At 36.5% G+C, this 18,273-nt stretch overlaps 1 protein-coding gene across 4 annotated transcripts in view; it reads left to right on the plus strand.

The window, feature by feature from the left end:
* LOC126356979 (helicase domino-like) overlaps window positions 1-18,273 on the plus strand; it is a 379,868-nt gene that overhangs the window by 126,578 nt on the left and 235,017 nt on the right. For all 4 annotated transcript variants that reach the window (XM_050007413.1, XM_050007415.1, XM_050007414.1 and 1 more), the window contains 5 exons: window positions 4,887-5,190; window positions 5,316-5,399; window positions 7,072-7,311; window positions 9,401-9,819; window positions 13,600-13,898. In XM_050007413.1, coding sequence (XP_049863370.1) covers window positions 4,887-5,190; window positions 5,316-5,399; window positions 7,072-7,311; window positions 9,401-9,819; window positions 13,600-13,898 — 1,346 coding nt within the window. The remainder of the gene's footprint in view (window positions 1-4,886; window positions 5,191-5,315; window positions 5,400-7,071; window positions 7,312-9,400; window positions 9,820-13,599; window positions 13,899-18,273) is intronic.

The raw sequence follows: 18,273 nt of genomic DNA on the forward strand, positions 1-18,273 counted from the left end.
ATTATTACACTCATATAGCACGCGGAAAGAACGAACACCTATATCTTTCCGTACAAGCTCTGATTTCCCTTATTTTATCACAGTGATCATTTCTCCCTATATAGGTCAGTGTCAACAAAATATTTTCGCATTTGGAGTAGAAAGTTGGTGATTGGAATTTCGTGAGAAGATTCCATTGCAATGAAAAACGTCTTTGTGTTGATAATGTCCAACTCAAATCCTGTATCATTTCAGTGACACTCTCCCATATTTTGCGATAATATAAAATGTGCTGCCCTTCCTTGAACTTTTTCGATGTACTCCATCAATCCTATCTGGTAAGGATCCCACACTGCATAACAGTATTCTAAAAGAGGACAGACAAGTGTGGGGTAGGCAGTCTCCTTAGTAGAGCTGTAACATTTTCTAAGTGTCCTGCCAGTAAAACCAGTCTTTGGTTAGTCTTCACCACAACATTTTCTATGTGTTCCTTCCAATTTAAGTTGTTCATAATTGTAATTTCTAGGTATTTAGTTGAATTTACAGCCTTTAGATTTGACTGATTTATCGTATAACTGAAGTTTAACAAATTCCTTTTAGCACTCCTGTGCACGACCTCCCACTTTTCGTTATTTATGGTCAACTGCCACTTTTCGCACCATTCCGATATTTCTTCTAAATCGTTTTGCAGTTTGTTTTGATCTTCTGATGACTTTATTAGTCAATAAACGACAGCATCATCTGCAAACAACCGAAGACGGCTGCTCAAATAGTCACCCGAATCGTTTATATAGATACCAAATTAGCTATTATTTTCAAATTTCCACAGCAACCATATTTTCTTATTAGCTATAATTCTTACCTTTCAGTTCATTGTTCTTTTTGATTCCAATGTTAAATGATTTACTGCAGTGCCCCACCTTTCTGATTTACCATAATCGTATGTTGTTCATTTATTAGCAGAGCTCTTTTGTGCTCGAAGCAATATCTTTATTTAAACCTTTCACTATCTACATAGGAACTGCATTCAATTTCGTGTACAAATTCTTGTAGTATCCATATTGGTTTATTCTCTGCCTATTTTTCAGCTTTTCCTCTAATGTGCCATTTTTAATTCTCAAATCGTTGTTACTAGTTTTCCAGTTCTTTTGTTTTGGACCAAAAACATCCATCACATTCCTCCTGTGAACATAATTTTAGAGTATTTGGATGTTCCATTACAGATGTCTATTTGTCTCTTTATCTATGGGTGTTAGAGGGTTGTCTGAAATTGATCCTTTCAACTTCCATTTACTACTGTTTTCTCTCTCAGTACGGAACTGTATTTTTAATGTAGTTATTCATTCCTTGCTGCTGCTCTCTGGTACATTAGACCCCCGGTGTCACAAATTTTCTGCTAATGCCACCTGGTCGCATCTCCTCTGGCACTCAGAAAATGGTTGCTGACTCGAGGAATGATGCTTTGCGATGGTAGTTCCACAACTGTTCAGTAGTGAGGAAATTTGATAAGTTTATTTTGTCAGTCTTAATTACTTGAATATACAGTTTCGGCTGCAGCGGTTAATGGTTTTGGGCTGACATGTCCATTCTCAAACCACACACCTTGTTATTAAACGTAACTAGTCATACAACTTGGTACCAGAAAGGACAAATAGCTTCTGAACAGAAAGTCAAACTATGGTCAACAAGTATTCCCATTGATAGTTTGCCTGTGTATCTACAGTTGCACCTGGAAAAAAATAAAATGTTCTCAAAAAATTGTGCTTCAGCCTGTAAACTGAATTGGGAATACGAAGTGCAACAATTGACAATTGAGAAACTTTTTCTACTGTTGCAAAAAAGAATATTCACTTTATTGGTAAAATATGCAATGCAATTTCATAGATATAAAACAGAAAAAATTACAACCAAAAGTTTGTATAGCATATCTCCCTCTCTCTATCTCTCTCTCTCTCTCTCTCTCTCTCTCTCTCTCTCTCTCTCTCTCTCTCACTCTCCCCCCCCCCCCCTCCCCCCTCCCTCCCTTACCCATTCTCCCTCTCCCTCCCCCCCCCCCAATAAAATTCCTAATTCCAAAAAATTCAGAATCACCCCATTTGTTACACAAAGGGCATATATGCCCCAGGGCAACAGGAATTTCGGGATCAAAACAGGAATTTTGTCATCCAGGAAAATTCTGGGAATTTTTTCATTGTTTTTGTTTTCAGTTAAATTTTTGTTATTTTGACTTGTAAAAACTAATGCTGTAACAAATAATTTTACTTTAGCCTGCTACTGTAGAATAATTCTGCAGCAATAAAACATAAATGAGGAAAAACAACAAAACTTAAGTTGCAAAGGAAATCGCCATTTACAACAACGAAACACAGTGCATACACAAGTGCCTGCCAACAGCAAAATATGTCAAAGGCTTTAGGACGAAGACTGTACAACATTTCATAACAACAAACCGTTTCCGTAGAGCGTGACGTCACATAGGTTTACATCAGGTTCATTTGATCAGTTGCCAGCAGGCTCATGCACATGCACAGTTGAGTCGTGTATGGGCAGTGCCTTGCTTCTGGCTGCTTGATGTGCAGCTATTAGCCATATCGGCAGTGGCAACAAGCAGCCAGGTGCTATCCGGAAAAAAAAAATTTGGTGCGCCCAATGTGCCAGATTCGCGCATGCACAGAGCAGTGAGAGTTGTGGGGAGGGGGTAATCTCCACGTGACCTGTGTTTACGTTTAGTGATTTTGCTTTTTCTTATTTGTTTATAACTCTTATGTCAAATGAAAACATAATGGATTTTTGACCTTCCTAGGTCATCATAGCTGTGCAAGCACAGTAACGCAATTTTCTAGTGCGCTGTGGCAACTGCTGAAATGAACTCTGACAGGTCACGGGAAAATGAAGGATCCAGTTCGTGTTGTTCAGTAGCCCACAGGCGAACTCCAACTGGCGATCAGGGTCATCCTCGTTAAGTCGATATTGCATCTGCAGCTTGTAAGGATGCCACTTATTGGTGTGCAATATCCGGACAATGGAGATTTGGCTTATTCCACATGCTAGGGCCACATGACGAGGGCTTTGTTTAGGACTTTTCACAAATGACGCTACAACCGCAGTTGCAGTTTCCTCACTGGTGGCAGTCATTGGTTGCCCATTACGTGCCCTATCATGAACAGAGCTCGTCTCCCAGAATTTGGCGATCACGTGAGCCGTCATGCTGTGCGATAACGGTTTTCTGTCTGGGTGCCGTCTGTTGTAGTCAGCTGCTATTGTTCGTAGCTGCGTTCCTGTAATATAAGGATGATTTCAATCTTCTGTTCATGTGTCAGACCCATTTTAGATCACCTGGAACAAAGAGAGACATGAGTCGGTATCAAGGTAACTGTGAACATTAATAACTTCTAAACTCTACAAGATAGACAAAAACAAATTACAGCACTCAGTTCCAGAGATCAAGCGAGTGTTATTTGATGTGTCATACACCCCCTCACCATTTAAAAATGAACTTGACTTGAATCCAAAATGACGGATTTCAAGATGGCGGCCATGAATGACATTCACTCCAAAAGTTGTGACCTCACGTCAAACCTATGATCCCATTATCACATTTCAATTTTCCCGTTAATCTTCCAACTTATGAAGGTGTCCAAGGACTTTTGACTTGCCCTGTATTATGAAAAGAATAGTTGCTACTCACCATGTAGTGTAGATGCTGTGTCGCAGATAGGCATAACAAAAAGACTGCCAGAAAAAGCTTTTTGTTGTGCCTGTCTGCGACTTGGCATCTCTGCGATACAGTGAGTTACAACTATCCTTTCATGATATTGTTACATTCCATCCTGGATTTTCCATTGTTGGGTGTATAATGAAAAGAAATTTAGTGCTTTATTGAGCAAAGGTGTCACATTGTAAGGTGTGCAAAAATTAAATTTTTTCAGTGAATATCTTTTTGAAATCAGTAGAAAAGTATTACATAGTGGCTGGATAGCCATCTGTAAGTGTAGATAGTAGCAATTGGCAAGGAGTGCAACATCAGAGCTGTGCCCAGTGAGGAATGGAAAGAGCACGCCTTTAGTAGCAAAAGGTTGGATGTACACTCCCTCTCTGTTTTATATTATTATTATTATTATTATTATTATTATTATTATTATTATTATCTCTTATGTAATTATTTTCTCTACAACTTCTTGCTTATTTTTGTTTTGGATTCCCACAACCCCCATCCCCATCAGATTTTTACCCCTTCTTTTCTCTTCTTCTTAATCCACCTTTACTTCTCACAATCTACTCATCGTCTCTGGACTGAACTGCCTGCCTGTACCACCTTTCACCCCCTACTCTCTCTCTGGTGGGTCCCCCTAATCCAGTGTCCCGAGTGACCTGTCAACTTAGTCCTCTCTCCTACTTACGAATGAAGTATTAGTTCTTAATGCTACGATGTGTTACTATACTTGCACATTACACTGTACCTGAAAATATCTTAATCAGTGGCAAGCTTTTTATTTTCTATAAAAGACGTTTCAGTGGTTATACAATCATCATCAGGTGGAAACTGTTTTTAATCAAATGTAAATTAAAAATTTTACTGTTAATTTTGATTCAGAGTAACAGCCACAGTCTTCACAACCAACTTCATAATGAATAAAAGGGTTACCATGTATTGAATATTACAGAATAGTTTCATATAATTTTGTAGAAATGAACAATAGCTTGACATACATGTCTCGGGCATGGACGTGTGTGATTTTGTTAGGTTAGTTAGGTTTAAGTAGTTCTAAGTTCTAGGGGACTGATGACCTCAGAAGTTAAGTCCCATAGTGCTCAGAGCCATTTTTGTGTAAATTAATATTTTTGACCTTATGTTTAGATAATATTTGCAAAGGTACACAAATGTAAGATTTGTTCTTACTTTGCAGCATGTTGACTTGTTTTACCTCAACTTGTTGTTGCTGGATTTGGAACTTTGCTTAACTGCATTTGTTGCACATCGAATTAAGAAATATCAGGCACCAAAGAAGCTAATTGAAGAAATTGATACCAAACCAGATCCTGCACCTCGTTGCCCTGCTGGTAAAATAAAAATTCATGTTCGTCTGTCCACATCACAGCAGCAGCAACCCCCTTCTGCTTTATTTAACAAAGCCATATCAAATATCCCCATTGCAAGAGTTGGAACATCACCTTCGATTGTTGCTGTTAGTCCACAGGTTTCTGGTCAAGGTAGTGTGCACTTTATTGTATAACTCTGGTAATATTTATTTTTGTCAGATCATGGAATGGTGCTTTAGTTACACAGATTAAGTGCTTCACATTTATGTGTTAATTTGTCATTGCTTGCTTTTCAGGCATTACTTTACGAGTACCATCAACAGGAACTTCGTCTCAGGCATATGCAATTCAGTTAGTGAATCAAGAAGGAACCATGAAAGGTGAATTTCAGCTAACATTTCTTATGGTTCCCGTCTAATGATAAGAGAAGACTTATATCGGTCCTCTTTAGTTTTATACGTATGAAATAATGAAAAAGAAAGCAACTTGTATCCACATCACATTCATAGTAGCCTTATTTTATTTTTCTTTTATTTTATTTGAGATAATATTCCTTAGATCCAGTATGTCATGATTAAGCATGGATGTCATGTTGTATACGACCTGGGACAACTGGGAGAGCTGGGAAAAACCCGGGAATTTTTTAGAATTCCGGGAATTTTTCTTTGTTTTAGTTTTCAGTTACATTTTTGTAAATTTGACTTGTAAGAACCAATACTCTAATATTACTGTATCCCACTACTGCAGAATAATACTGCAGCCCAGAAGATCAGAGATTTATGTCAGTGTTAAAAATTTTACTGGCATATTTGTGTGATGCATCTTACAGTGTAACATGCGCTGAACAGATCAACATTATATGTGAAAGCTTTGCTTCTCTTGTAGCTTATTAATCTTCGAGACAAACATGCGAAAGCTTTGCTTTCCTTGTAGCAACACTATGTGGATTAACTTAAACCATCAACTTTTCCTGTTGGCAGAATTCGAATTTATACTTTTGTAATATGAAAATATGCAGCATCAGGGGAAAGATTTTTCCATCAAAAAACTTAAGCCTAACACATGCATACACATAAATAAATCCCTTATATACCCCTCAAAACACAATTTATATGCATACCTTGTACTGATTTTTGACTTGATACCATTCACCAGATAATTGAGTCCTCCGACTTCCTCTCACTCAAATGGGTGTATAAACTATCTCTTTATAACTGCACAGACCTTGTGCCGAAAAAAAATCCTTATGCGACGAACAGCAAACAAGCGACAATAAATCCTGTTTGATCCACCCCTCAATTTCATACTTGTCCCAAAATTATTCATTAAATGCCTCTTTTGCCCCAATTTTTTTTTTTTTTTTAATACCTCTCGCTTCACATCGGATTATCAGATTTTTTTCTATCCTCCTATTCCTCCTTAATTCTTGGTTGCACTATTAATTCATTTCTTCTTTTCTTAGTCCATCGTTACTTTTCACTTGTGCTCATTATCACAGGTCTGAATGCTCACTTGTACTATCTTTGTCCTCTTACTCTCTCTGTTGCCTCTACCTTTATCTTTGTCTCCCTACTCTCTCTGTTGCCTCTACCTTTATCTTTGTCTCCCTTTGTCCTTCCAACAGATGGATCCCTTTCATCCTGTGTGCTGAGTCATCTGAAATTACTTTTAAACTTCACCAACTTATCCCTCTCTCCTTTGCAATCTCGAAATCTTTGTTATTTAGAGTTGAAAGGTGTAGAAAATTTATGTTCCTATAAATGCCTCTCCACTGTCGTTTATTTGTGTTATTCAGAGTAACTTCTCTTGAAAGAATTTTTATAGACTTAAGTTCGTTGTTGCCTTAGACAGTTATCATACTCCAGAAATAGTACACTCATTATTTACACATTAACGTTCACTCTTTAGTGAAGCAGGCTTGTAAAATATTTCTTTGCCATTTATTATGAAAATGTTGGATTAGGATGATAACGGTGTGTTTTCTTATGCACTTAAATTCCATGTTTATCATCATTATGTGCCAGATACTCATTCATGAAAAATGTTTACCAGCTGTTCCAGTCACTGCAGCGCAAAACCAACTCCACCAACAGCAGCATCAAATAGTATTGCAACCAAATTCCATACAAGTTCAACAGTCAAAACCAGTAGATGGTATACAGAAGATACCAGTATCAGCAGGATTTGCACAGATAGTTCAGTCATCTGGTGGTAGGCACATCTTGCTTACATCATCTGCACAAATTGTTCAGCCTTTATCAGCCAGCCAGACGGTCCAAGCAAACTCAACAGGTAATATATTAAGATACTTCTAAGTTTTATTCTTATTTCACTATTATATCACATGTTTGTGGACCCATGCAGTGCAGTGAATGAGATGAAATGTGTGTGTGTGTGTGTGTGTGTGTGTGTGTGTGTGTGTGTGTGTGTCGCACGCGCGCGCGCGGCACACACACACACACACACACACACACACACACACACACACACACACACACAATCTCCACATTCAGGAGGACCTTTGAGGTTTAGTGAAGATCTTTTAAAGGGATTAATGCATAATGACCCACGTCAGTATAGTTAAGAACTGGCAGTGTGATTATTCCAGCATCATGCAACATTTGCTTGCCCAATACATCATGGCATCCAGTAAGTAGGATGCGCTTTGTGGTTATTGTTCACATTCAGTCTTTCATGTCAGAGATGCCTACATGCCTTCGAGAAAACAGTTATATAGTTCCCTGAAGAAAGTGTCCACAGTCACACTTTAGTAGTAGCCCACATTTGAGGTAGTTGAGAGTTAATATGGTTCATGGGTTATTGTTGTTGTGTGTGTGTGTGGGTGTTTTTCTTTTTTTTTCCCAGCATCTGGAGGACAAGACTCTTGATGGAACACAAGTAACTCCCAGTCACATAGCCACAACTTTTTAATAATTTTTGGGGTCGTCAAAAAGTTTATTAAAATATTATTCCTTCTTTCTTTTTTTCATTGCATTATTTCATTATTTATTTCCCAATTCTTTATTATTAAGTTCACATTTTGTAGTTAGTTTATGAGGGGACAATTCAAATATTGTAACCAATGGATGTGTTTAGTACAGGCTATTGACTTGTAATGTGGGTATAAATAAAAGCTGTGATGGACCCTTGCACATATGAAGCAGAAAATTACTGATCATTGGTGTCTTGGAAAAACAACACTATAACAGACAGCGATCAACTAACCGCACTCCTTCTTGAGCACCAGGTGCATTCTGTGTTGCCGGTTTTGTACCTACATGAAGATTCTTGCAAACATGTTCCCTTAGATACCTCCAAGTATGTGGCTACCAAACTTGATGCATTGGTAATTTAGATCATGATCCAATGTGCTTTTGTAGCAACCCACATTTTCAGTGATAACTAAGTATGTAAAACACATCTTCATACTTTGTATTTCCTCAGAACAACACAGGAAATTATGAAGGAGAATTGTTGTCTATATTTGACAATCTATTCGGCAACACTACACACACACATGGTGCTGTCTCCAACAATTGCTATTTGAAGTCTGGAATTTATGGGAAGGAGAAAAAAAGAAAGCTTTTGAAGTTAGGCTTTGTTGGAAAGTAGAATGGTTTTCTTGTTGTGGCTTATATAGATGTAAGTTATGTGTGTTTCTATGAAAGGAAAATTGCTACTCACCATTCAGTACAGATGCAGAGTCGCAGATAGGCACAACAGAAAGACTCTCACAATTAAAGCTTTCAGCCATAGGGTCTTCGCTAACAATAGACCACGCACACGCGCACGCAGCTCATATACACGACTATTGTTATTGTTATTTTGTGTGTGTGTGTGTGTGTGTGTGTGTGTGTGTGTGTGTGTGTGTGTGTGTGTGTGTGTCGTTTACTGTTTACTATGGCAGAAAGCTTTAATTGTGAAGTCTTTTTGTTGTGCGTATCTGCGACTCAGAATTTCTGTTGTGTGGTGAGGGGCAACTTTCCTTTCATAGTATTGTTGGCATTCCATCCTGGATTTTCCACTGTTTGATTTTTACATGTTGATAGTTGTATTTTTACATCTTTTGCTGCAAATCCAAATGTATGTTATTGTTGATATTTTTAGTTTTCCTTCTGTGAATTTATATGAATTGCATCAGATTCTCCTTTATTTTTACTGTATTGACTTTATCATAGATCAGAAAAATAAAAACTGTCAGCCATCGTTGAATATGAATTAATTATCTATCAAAAGCCATGACTATTTTGTTACGGGGTGTGCTTGCATGCACACTGTTATGAAATTGCTATTGCCAAAACTGGTGTTTACATGCAAATATTTATATATTTTTTCTTTTGTTAATTATATTGTGAAACTAATTCACTAATAATGCTTACAGGAGTATTACCAAATGGGCAAAGAGTAACAGTTCTTTCAAAATCAGTGAATAGTTCATCTGTTTCAAGTTCATCAGTGAATAGGATTGTTACATCTAGCACATCCGCAAGACCTGTGATGAGAGTGCCTCCCTTAAATGTGAACACTGTTGTACATTCCAATCATAGCTCAGCCAACAGTGTAGTGATCACTGGAACAACTACTCTTACAACTACTACCACATCTACTTCCACAAAAACTAGTGCAGTGTTGACTCAGCCCGTATTGGCAGCACTTGTGCAACAGACAAGAAATAATGTCACGTCGAAGTCATTAATTACACTGACAGGAGGTAGTCTGGATCTGGATGGTATCAAGTCTTTGGTGTCCACAAATCATAAACAAGAGACAGATGCAAGCAAGGATTCTGTGTTTTATTTGGTAAGTATTTTAAGCTAAAATGTTTAATTGCCTTACAGCATGCAAAATACTAGTTATGCTGTATTTGAAAAAGATAAATATGGAAATTATTAAATATTTGCATTCAAACATTATTATTCAGTGGGTATGAGAACACTATACATCTCTGTGGGCGAAATTTCTTCACTAAAAACAAGGCATGTTATGAGTTGATATTGTGCAAATTTTTGTCAAAATTAGTCACATCCACTAATTATTTTGGAAATATGGCCTGATAAAAGGTATTTTTAACATGCCAGCAGTTATCCAAGCACTTGCAGTAATTTATATACGAGACTTTGCAGAAGAAGAATACTGTCATAATTTGTTGTCACTTAATACTGCAATTATATTAAAAACTGCGTTGAATCATTTGTTGTTGAATGTTTGGTTGAAGATTTTTCTGTTATGGAGAACCCAAGACCACACACATTTTTTGTTAGTCAATTCCAGTAAATTTTGAAGTCATATTTGATTTTTTTGCATCTTTCAGAGGTGAACTGTGACACTACACAACATGATCCCAATTAAGATTTTATTTGACTTGTACTTTTAATGTGTATGCTGCCAATGTGTGAAAAAGTGATTCAGAAGATCCCTTATTGTTGAAAACAAAAATTTCATTGTGGCGTACTGGGTATAAAAAATTACTCCACAAATGCTCTGTTGTTCTGATTCAGTGTTAAATTAAATAGTCTATAATCAAAATGAGAAATGTGTCTGCAATAATGGATTCAGAATCACGTGTATTATAAGTATTCTATGCTATTATGATATGTGGTCAGATGAATTTCTTGTTGAAACATACCGTTACATCCCCATTTGTGGAGGACATCTTCTCAGAGATCTAATACACATTATTGCTTACTAGTGAACGAAGTCAGGATGTGCATCAGACCTACAAAGAAGCTACAACCCTCCTTGAAGATGTCCATTACAGACAGGGATGAAACATCAAGTTTCAGTTAAAAATGCACCTGACCACACCTTAATACTAATATTTTAATAAGTGTGACATTTCCAGTTGTAGAAGTTTATATTTCACAATTAGAAAGACAATAACAAATTAGTTCACTTATTACCTTATTTACAATGACATATTCATTCTCTACAGTATTTATAGATAATAATCAGACAACAATTGTAATGCACTATGACATTAATACAACTCACGTATGTTGCATTGTTTTTACCACTATTAGTGAAATATGAAAGAAAATTGAACTTGTGTTTATACATTGGTAATACTAATACATATTTACAAATAATTTCTTTATCTATTTATTTGAGAAAGCTTCTATCACAAACATTAATCTTGTCTACCCGAATCGTTAAGATATTAAATTTTTGCACATACTCATGAACACTGGATACAAAAAGTCAACTCCCACTCTACTCAAAAGAGAGGGGTGCAGGATGGAAATTTTGTAGTTATGTTGGGCTAGTCCTAATGGCCAAAAGAAATCGTATTGATTCATCTTCTACAGCTGCTGCCCAAAATTTCATCAGTAAACTGCACCGTTTTGTTCTGGCTCCTGTAATAGTGTGCTACCATACGGCGGCACACAGATTTCACTGTGTACGAGGACTGCAGATACATAAATGCAAGCAAACTGTCAGCTATGGTACTTTACATTGTTTCTACCAAGATGGTAATTAAAATGTTGACTATGCTTTCTGAGAGCTGACTCATCCTTTCTGTGAGAGTCTGTTAAAATTTTAGAAGTAGCGTCTTAAACTTGAAGTTGCTTAACTTTTTACTGTTGTCTGTTAAAGTTGTAGAACTTGTGTTGTTCAGTTGAAAAAATTTAATTATTCCTTGTCTGCTTATTTACATTGTGCTCTGCTCATTTACATCATGCTCTGCTCATTTACATCATGCTCATTTTCTTTATTCACATGTGTTGGAGAGTTGCATATAAGCAGTAGTAAATTATTTGAATTTGTCATTTCAAAAGAGTCATGAGTCAGAAAAGCTAGTTTTACAGGAGAAGGCGCAAACTTCCTGCACCATGAACAACCTGAGAATTGAAAACTAAACTTCCTGGCAGATTAAAACTGTGTGCCAGACCAAGACTCGAACTCGGGACCTTTGCTCTACCAAGTGCAAGTGCTCTACCAACTGAGCTACCCAAGCATGACAGATGCCCCGTCCTCACAGCTTTACTTCCACCAGTACCTCGTCTCCTAACTTCCAAACTTTACAGAAGCTCTCCTGGGAACCATGTAGGACTAGCACTCCTGAAAGAAAGGATATTGTGGAGACATGGCTTAGCCACAGCCCAGGGAATGTTTCTGAAATCTGAGAATTTATTGTTATTTCGATGCCAATAGTTGTCGAATCTTCAAGGACCATGTAGCATTGCGCATTTTAATTTTGTAATTTATAGTTTACACATTTTAATTTTGTAATTTATAGTTTAGCATAAAGAACTGTTTGATAGTCAAAAAATAACAAAACTGTATCATTCTGGATCCAACTGAAGATGCCTTAGAGTAAGAAAAGTGCAAAATGTGTGTGGGAAAAATGAAGTTCAGTTGCAGCAAGAAAAGGCAATTTTATTTACAAAACAAATGATTGTGGACAATTTCTCTATCTTGGGTGCAGCTGCTGCTTGTATCTACAACATCTGTATTTCAATATCTCTTCTTGGCTCTATTGACAGTGATTATTTTTGCCTACAGTAATTTGCACTTCACAGTTGAAAGTTGTCATTTTTTAAAACATCTCATTGTTTATGATGCCATATCTCTTAAACTGTATGCATACTTCTTTAGGTACATTCAGTGGCATGTGTGTATACTGTCTCCGAAATATGTTGTGAATAGAGTCAGTAGCAAAGAAATAATAAATTTAATCATAATTCATGATGCAGCCGTTTTTCACAAATCTCATTGTTTGTGATGTTATATCTCTTGAACTTCGGTTTTTGCCCCACAGTGTTTGTTCCTGACAGTAAGGGACATGTGAACCAAGTTCAGTTGAAATTGGTCCAGTGGTTTAAGAGGAGATGTGGAATATACATACACACGCAAACACATATATACATCCCTTTTTATAATACATTTGGATTATTGGTTATCAATAAAGTAGTAATATTACAACCTAAGGCAGTGTTCTTTTGTCCTTATTGACTCATGGGTTACTGTTGACCCTGCAGGTTATATCTGCTTTTTTGAAATTATGTAAATATGATTTCTAGCAATAGTGCATCTGAGCTCTGCAGATAAAAACTAGCTCTTCAGTTTATACTAAGTCTTCAATTTAAATTACTGTAATTTCTTCCATATCACCTTTATTGCCTATTCATTGTTTTTCTCTCATTTCTCGCATTTTGATGCTCCTTCCAATTAAATTTCATATTTTACCATACACTACTGTCCTTTCCCTGTTAACAACACATCCATTACTCTTCTAGCCCACAGGTTTTTTTTTTTTTTCAGTCACTTTTGTCTTGCTTTATTTAAACTTTTTAGGTGTGGTTTTAATACATTTTGTTTTCACTCTTCTTATATGAATTTGTATTTTTGTTTGATTTAATTCTTGTCTATGTAATGGGGATTTTGGTTTCCTGTGAATTTTCTAATTTTAAGCTGTTGTTAAAAATGGCTCATCTGTGCATAATCTTTGATAAAGAAATGGTGATAAATTTCTAATAATCTGAATGCAAATAATATGGATAAAATTGAAATGTTAAGTTTCCAACAATATTGTTCTTGTGGTTGATATTTCATTTCTTTGAATTGCGTGTATTGTTTTAGCCGGAACTGAATAAAAAGCGACATATGAAACGGAGAGAAAAGCTTTGTACGATTAATATGGTCAATCAGAGGCGATGTGCTGCTTGTCCAATCTATGGGTCTGACTTAGTTGAAGCAGTTAGAATTGTCGATCAGCAGTGTACGTCACGTGGATGGAAGAGCAGTGGTTATGTTCATTGCCAACATGCACATAGGCAATGTAACAGACCAGAAGTTTACTGGAACACTACTGAAGCATTAAAGGCTGTGATTCATACAAATACTTCGTATGTCGAAGAACTGAAAGATGCATTTTCAAGGTTTGTTTTTCTTTCTTTTGAAAATTATATTATTGTTGTGTAGCCTCGTCCAAATCCCATGAGGCAGTGAAGTTGAATGCTAGTGACACAGTAAAACTTCATATAGGGGTAATACAAACCACTCACAAGTATGCAGAAAAGACACTATAAAACTGTTATTGTTTTGGACATTTCTTACATTCCAGTAACACATGGCGCATGACTTATATTAAACTGCTGTAAAATTCTTTTTGAGAAATACAGCTAATAGCTTCACAAGAACCATTTTTACGTTTCATAGCAGATTTGCTTTTAAACTGTATCGAAACTAGTTGACTTTTTGAACGAATCATGTAATGACACTTTTATGATTATCATGAAATACTATATATCTAAAAACAAAGATGATGTGACTTACCAAACAAAAGCGCTGTCAGGTCGATAGACACACAAACAAACACAAACATACACACAAAATTCGAGCTTTCGCAACCGGCAGTTGCTTCGTCAGGAAGGAGGGAAGGAGAGAGAAAGATGAAAAGATGTGGGTTTTAAGGGAGGGGGTAAGGAGTCATTCCAATCCCGGGAGCGGAAAGACTTACCTTAGGGGGAAAAAAGGATAGGTATAAACTCGCGCACACACACACATATCCATCCGCACATACACAGGCAGAAGCAGACATTTGTACGAAGCAACCACCGGTTGCGAAAGCTCGAATTTTGTGTGTATGTTTGTGTGTCTATCAACCTGCCAGCGCTTTTGGTTGGTAAGTCATATCATCTTTATTTTTAAATATATTTTTCCCACTTGCATTGTTTCCCTCTATTATATTCATGAAATACTATTACGCAATTTCAGTTTTTCTGCTGAGACACAGTTGTCACTGGTGTTTCAGACAATGCTAGATATCATAGCTTAAAGCATAACTTGGCCTCAAAAATTATTTTCAGTATTGGCTTTGAGGTGGTAAACATAGAGGTACTCACTTTTATTTAAAAAAAAAAAAAAAAGTATGGAATTCTTAGAGCTGCAGTAGCAAGTTTACTTGCAATGCTTTTCACATTTTTTAATTTACAGGGCAGACTGTTTTAGTGTCTGTTAACACCAACGTTTACTTTATAAATATCCCTGTCTTTTCACTTTTTAGTTTTTCTAGTAACTCAGCAAGATCATTATCAAAATAATTGCTAGTGAATTCTGGACATGCAGCCAACCAAGTAAATAAATCCCTCACAGTTGAAGAGAAAAACAGAGGTTAATTTCACCTTAGGAGAAGTTTTCTTTAACTATATGTGAACAATATACACACAGTATTTCAATACATCTCTTACTGTTTTCCCTCCTAGCTAACTATTACAGTATCCTTGACTTTGGAGCAACTGATGGTGGTTATTTTTAAGTTTAATCAAGCGTAATTTTGATTACTTCCTTTTCCGCTGTTGCAACTCTGGCTTTCAATATTTTTTTCAGTTTTTTCTCCTCTTTGATGTCATCTGTGGAAAGACAACACTCTTCGTTAGAGTGTATTGTGGTCATCAACTATGAAACTTTGGCATCCTTCCATGATGTTGGTTCCTCCTTGTAAACTGTTTACATTTGTAAATATGATTTGCCTTAGTTTAGTATAGCTATTCCATCACAGAAGCATCCTGAAGGTGTATGACATTTCTGGGCATTGCCGTGAACTTCGTCAAACAGGAAGCACCAATTCTCTTTAACGATTTGATTCATGCATTACACTGTGGTAATTGAGGACTTGCCCAGTCTCAGAGTTATTGTTGATTGCATGTTAAGTACCATTTCCAAACACCGACTGCAGACATGAAACCTTCACTAATTGTACCAATGAGCATTTAACATATTTCACCTGTAATACTGAATGATCTCTCATTGTTCCAAAAAAAGATTTGACTCAGTATTAGATCAAAGCATATTAACAAAATTACAGTCATATGAGGTATGAAATAAAATTTGTGACTGAATTGAGGATTTATTTTGTAGAGAGGATGCACCATGTTACCTAGGGTGAAGAGCCATTAACAAATGAAGTAATTGCGGTCATACCTTGGCCTTGCTGTTCATCTTGTATATTAATGACCTGGCAGGCAGGATTAGCAGTAACCTCAGAGATTTTAGAGATGATGCAATTACATAAATAAAGTACTATTTGGAAAAAAAAGGACCGTACAACTATTCAAGTGGATCTTAATAAGATTTCAAAGTAAAGCAGAGATTGGCAACCTGTTTCAAATGTTAAGAAATTGACAATTGTGCTCTTCACAAAATCCTATGAGTACAATATCAAGAATTCACATTTGGAATCAAATCTACTCATTCAGATACCTAGATATAACAGCCTGGAAGGATGTGAAATGGGATAAATGAAGCTCAGTCATAGATAAAGCTAATGGCAGTCTTTGATTTGTTGGTAGGATACTGGGAAGGTACAGTTGGTCTAGAATAGAGATTGCTTGTATAACTTAGATTGTTATTCAAATGTGTGAGACTCATAGTGGTTATTGAATGTCTTCAAAGAAAGGCAGTGTGAGTGCTCACAAGTTCATTTGACCCATAGGAGAGTGTCGCAGAAATGCTGAGAAACCTACATTGACAGACACTTGCAGATTAGACACCAACTATACCATGAAATTCTCCTTACAAAGTTTCAAAAACCTGTATTAAATGGGGAATCTAGGAATATGCTGTTATTTGTTATGCATCACTCCCACATGTATCAGGAAGACGAGATCAGACTTAACATCAGGGTGGAGTTATTTGCGGAGTGTAGATATAGATAGCAGGAGTCTCAGTTTGTCAATTTTCACAGATTATTATACTAGGAAAACTTTTGTTGTAGCAAACAAAGTGAATGAATTACCAAGTTTTTCAAAATTCCTATTTGACCTTATGTGCAAACATTATTTATTGTCAGAAAGGGCCCCTGTATGGTACTGCCATCCAGTTACATTATATTCCATTCTTTTCAAATTGTCTTTATGAATTTCAGTACTCTGCAACCAAACTTAACCACTTCATAATGTGTCTGTTAAATGTTGTTATCTATAGATGCCTTCATGAAAAGAAAGTCATCTGTATGTGTAAGTAAATTTTCAAAATAGTTTTTTTTTTATCTGACTCATTAAAAACCAAGTGATAATCATGTAATGATGGAGTTTCATTGGTGAATGTAGACTGGGCTAAGTGGAGGTTCTGGCCAGATAGTTACATGTCTGAAGGATGTGTGTGGATAATGTAGTCTGCTGCACAGCTATGTCCGCTTGTGTGGAATCTTCTATTACAAATATATTTCCAGATCATCAGATTTATTCAAAATATAAACCTCTTTTATTGATCAGCATCTGCATCTATATACACAAGCCACTGTGTGGTGTATGACAGACAGCACCCTGAAACACTTATTAGTTGATTCCTTTTCTGTTCCATTCCCAGGCAGTGTGAGGGAAAATGACACACTATATGCCCCCATATGAGCACTGATTTCTCATATCTTATCTTTGTGGTCCTTAAGTGAAAAATATATTGGTGGCAGTAGGATTGTTCTGCAGTCAGCTTCAAATTCTAGTTCTCTAATTCTCTGTAGTGTTCTTCGAAGAGAACATCACTTTCCCACCATGGATTCCCTCCATAACACTTGCATGTTGTTCAAACATACCAGTAACAAATGTAGCAGGCAACTTCTGAATTGCTCTGATTTCATTCTTTAATCTGACATGGTGGAAATCTCAAACAGTCAAGCAGTACTAGAGAATAGGTCGCACTAGAGTCCTATATGTGGTCTCCTTTACAGATGAACCACACTTTCTGAAAATTCTTGCAATAAACTGAAGTTGACCACTTCTCTACCATAATCCTCACTTGCTCATGATGTTTCATATTGCTTAGCAATGCTATCCCACGATATCTAAATGGCGTGACTGTGTCAATGAGGACACTTCTACTGCTGTATCCAAACATTATGTGTTTATTTTGGTTTATTTTTTTGTACTCGTCCACATTAACTTATATTTTCTATGTTTAGAGCCAACTGCCATTTATCAAAACAACTAGAAATTATGTCTATGTCATATTGTACCATTCTGTAGTCACTCATCTTTAACACCTTCATTTACACCTCAGCATCATCAGCAAACAGTAGCAAATTATTGGTCATCCAGTCTGCCAGATCATTTATGTATACAGAATAGCGGTCCTATCGCACTATCCCAGCCACTCCTGGTGAAAACCCTTGTCTCCGATGAACACCCACCATCGAGGTTCTATAATTTAAGAAGTCCTCGAGCCACTCACATATCGGGGAACCTATTCAGTATGCTCATACCTGTATTAACAATCTGGTACTGTCTCAAATGCTTTTCAGAAATCTAGGTGTATAGA

This window comes from Schistocerca gregaria, chromosome 1 (assembly GCF_023897955.1).
Source record: "Schistocerca gregaria isolate iqSchGreg1 chromosome 1, iqSchGreg1.2, whole genome shotgun sequence".
Classification (NCBI taxonomy): domain Eukaryota; kingdom Metazoa; phylum Arthropoda; class Insecta; order Orthoptera; family Acrididae; genus Schistocerca; species Schistocerca gregaria.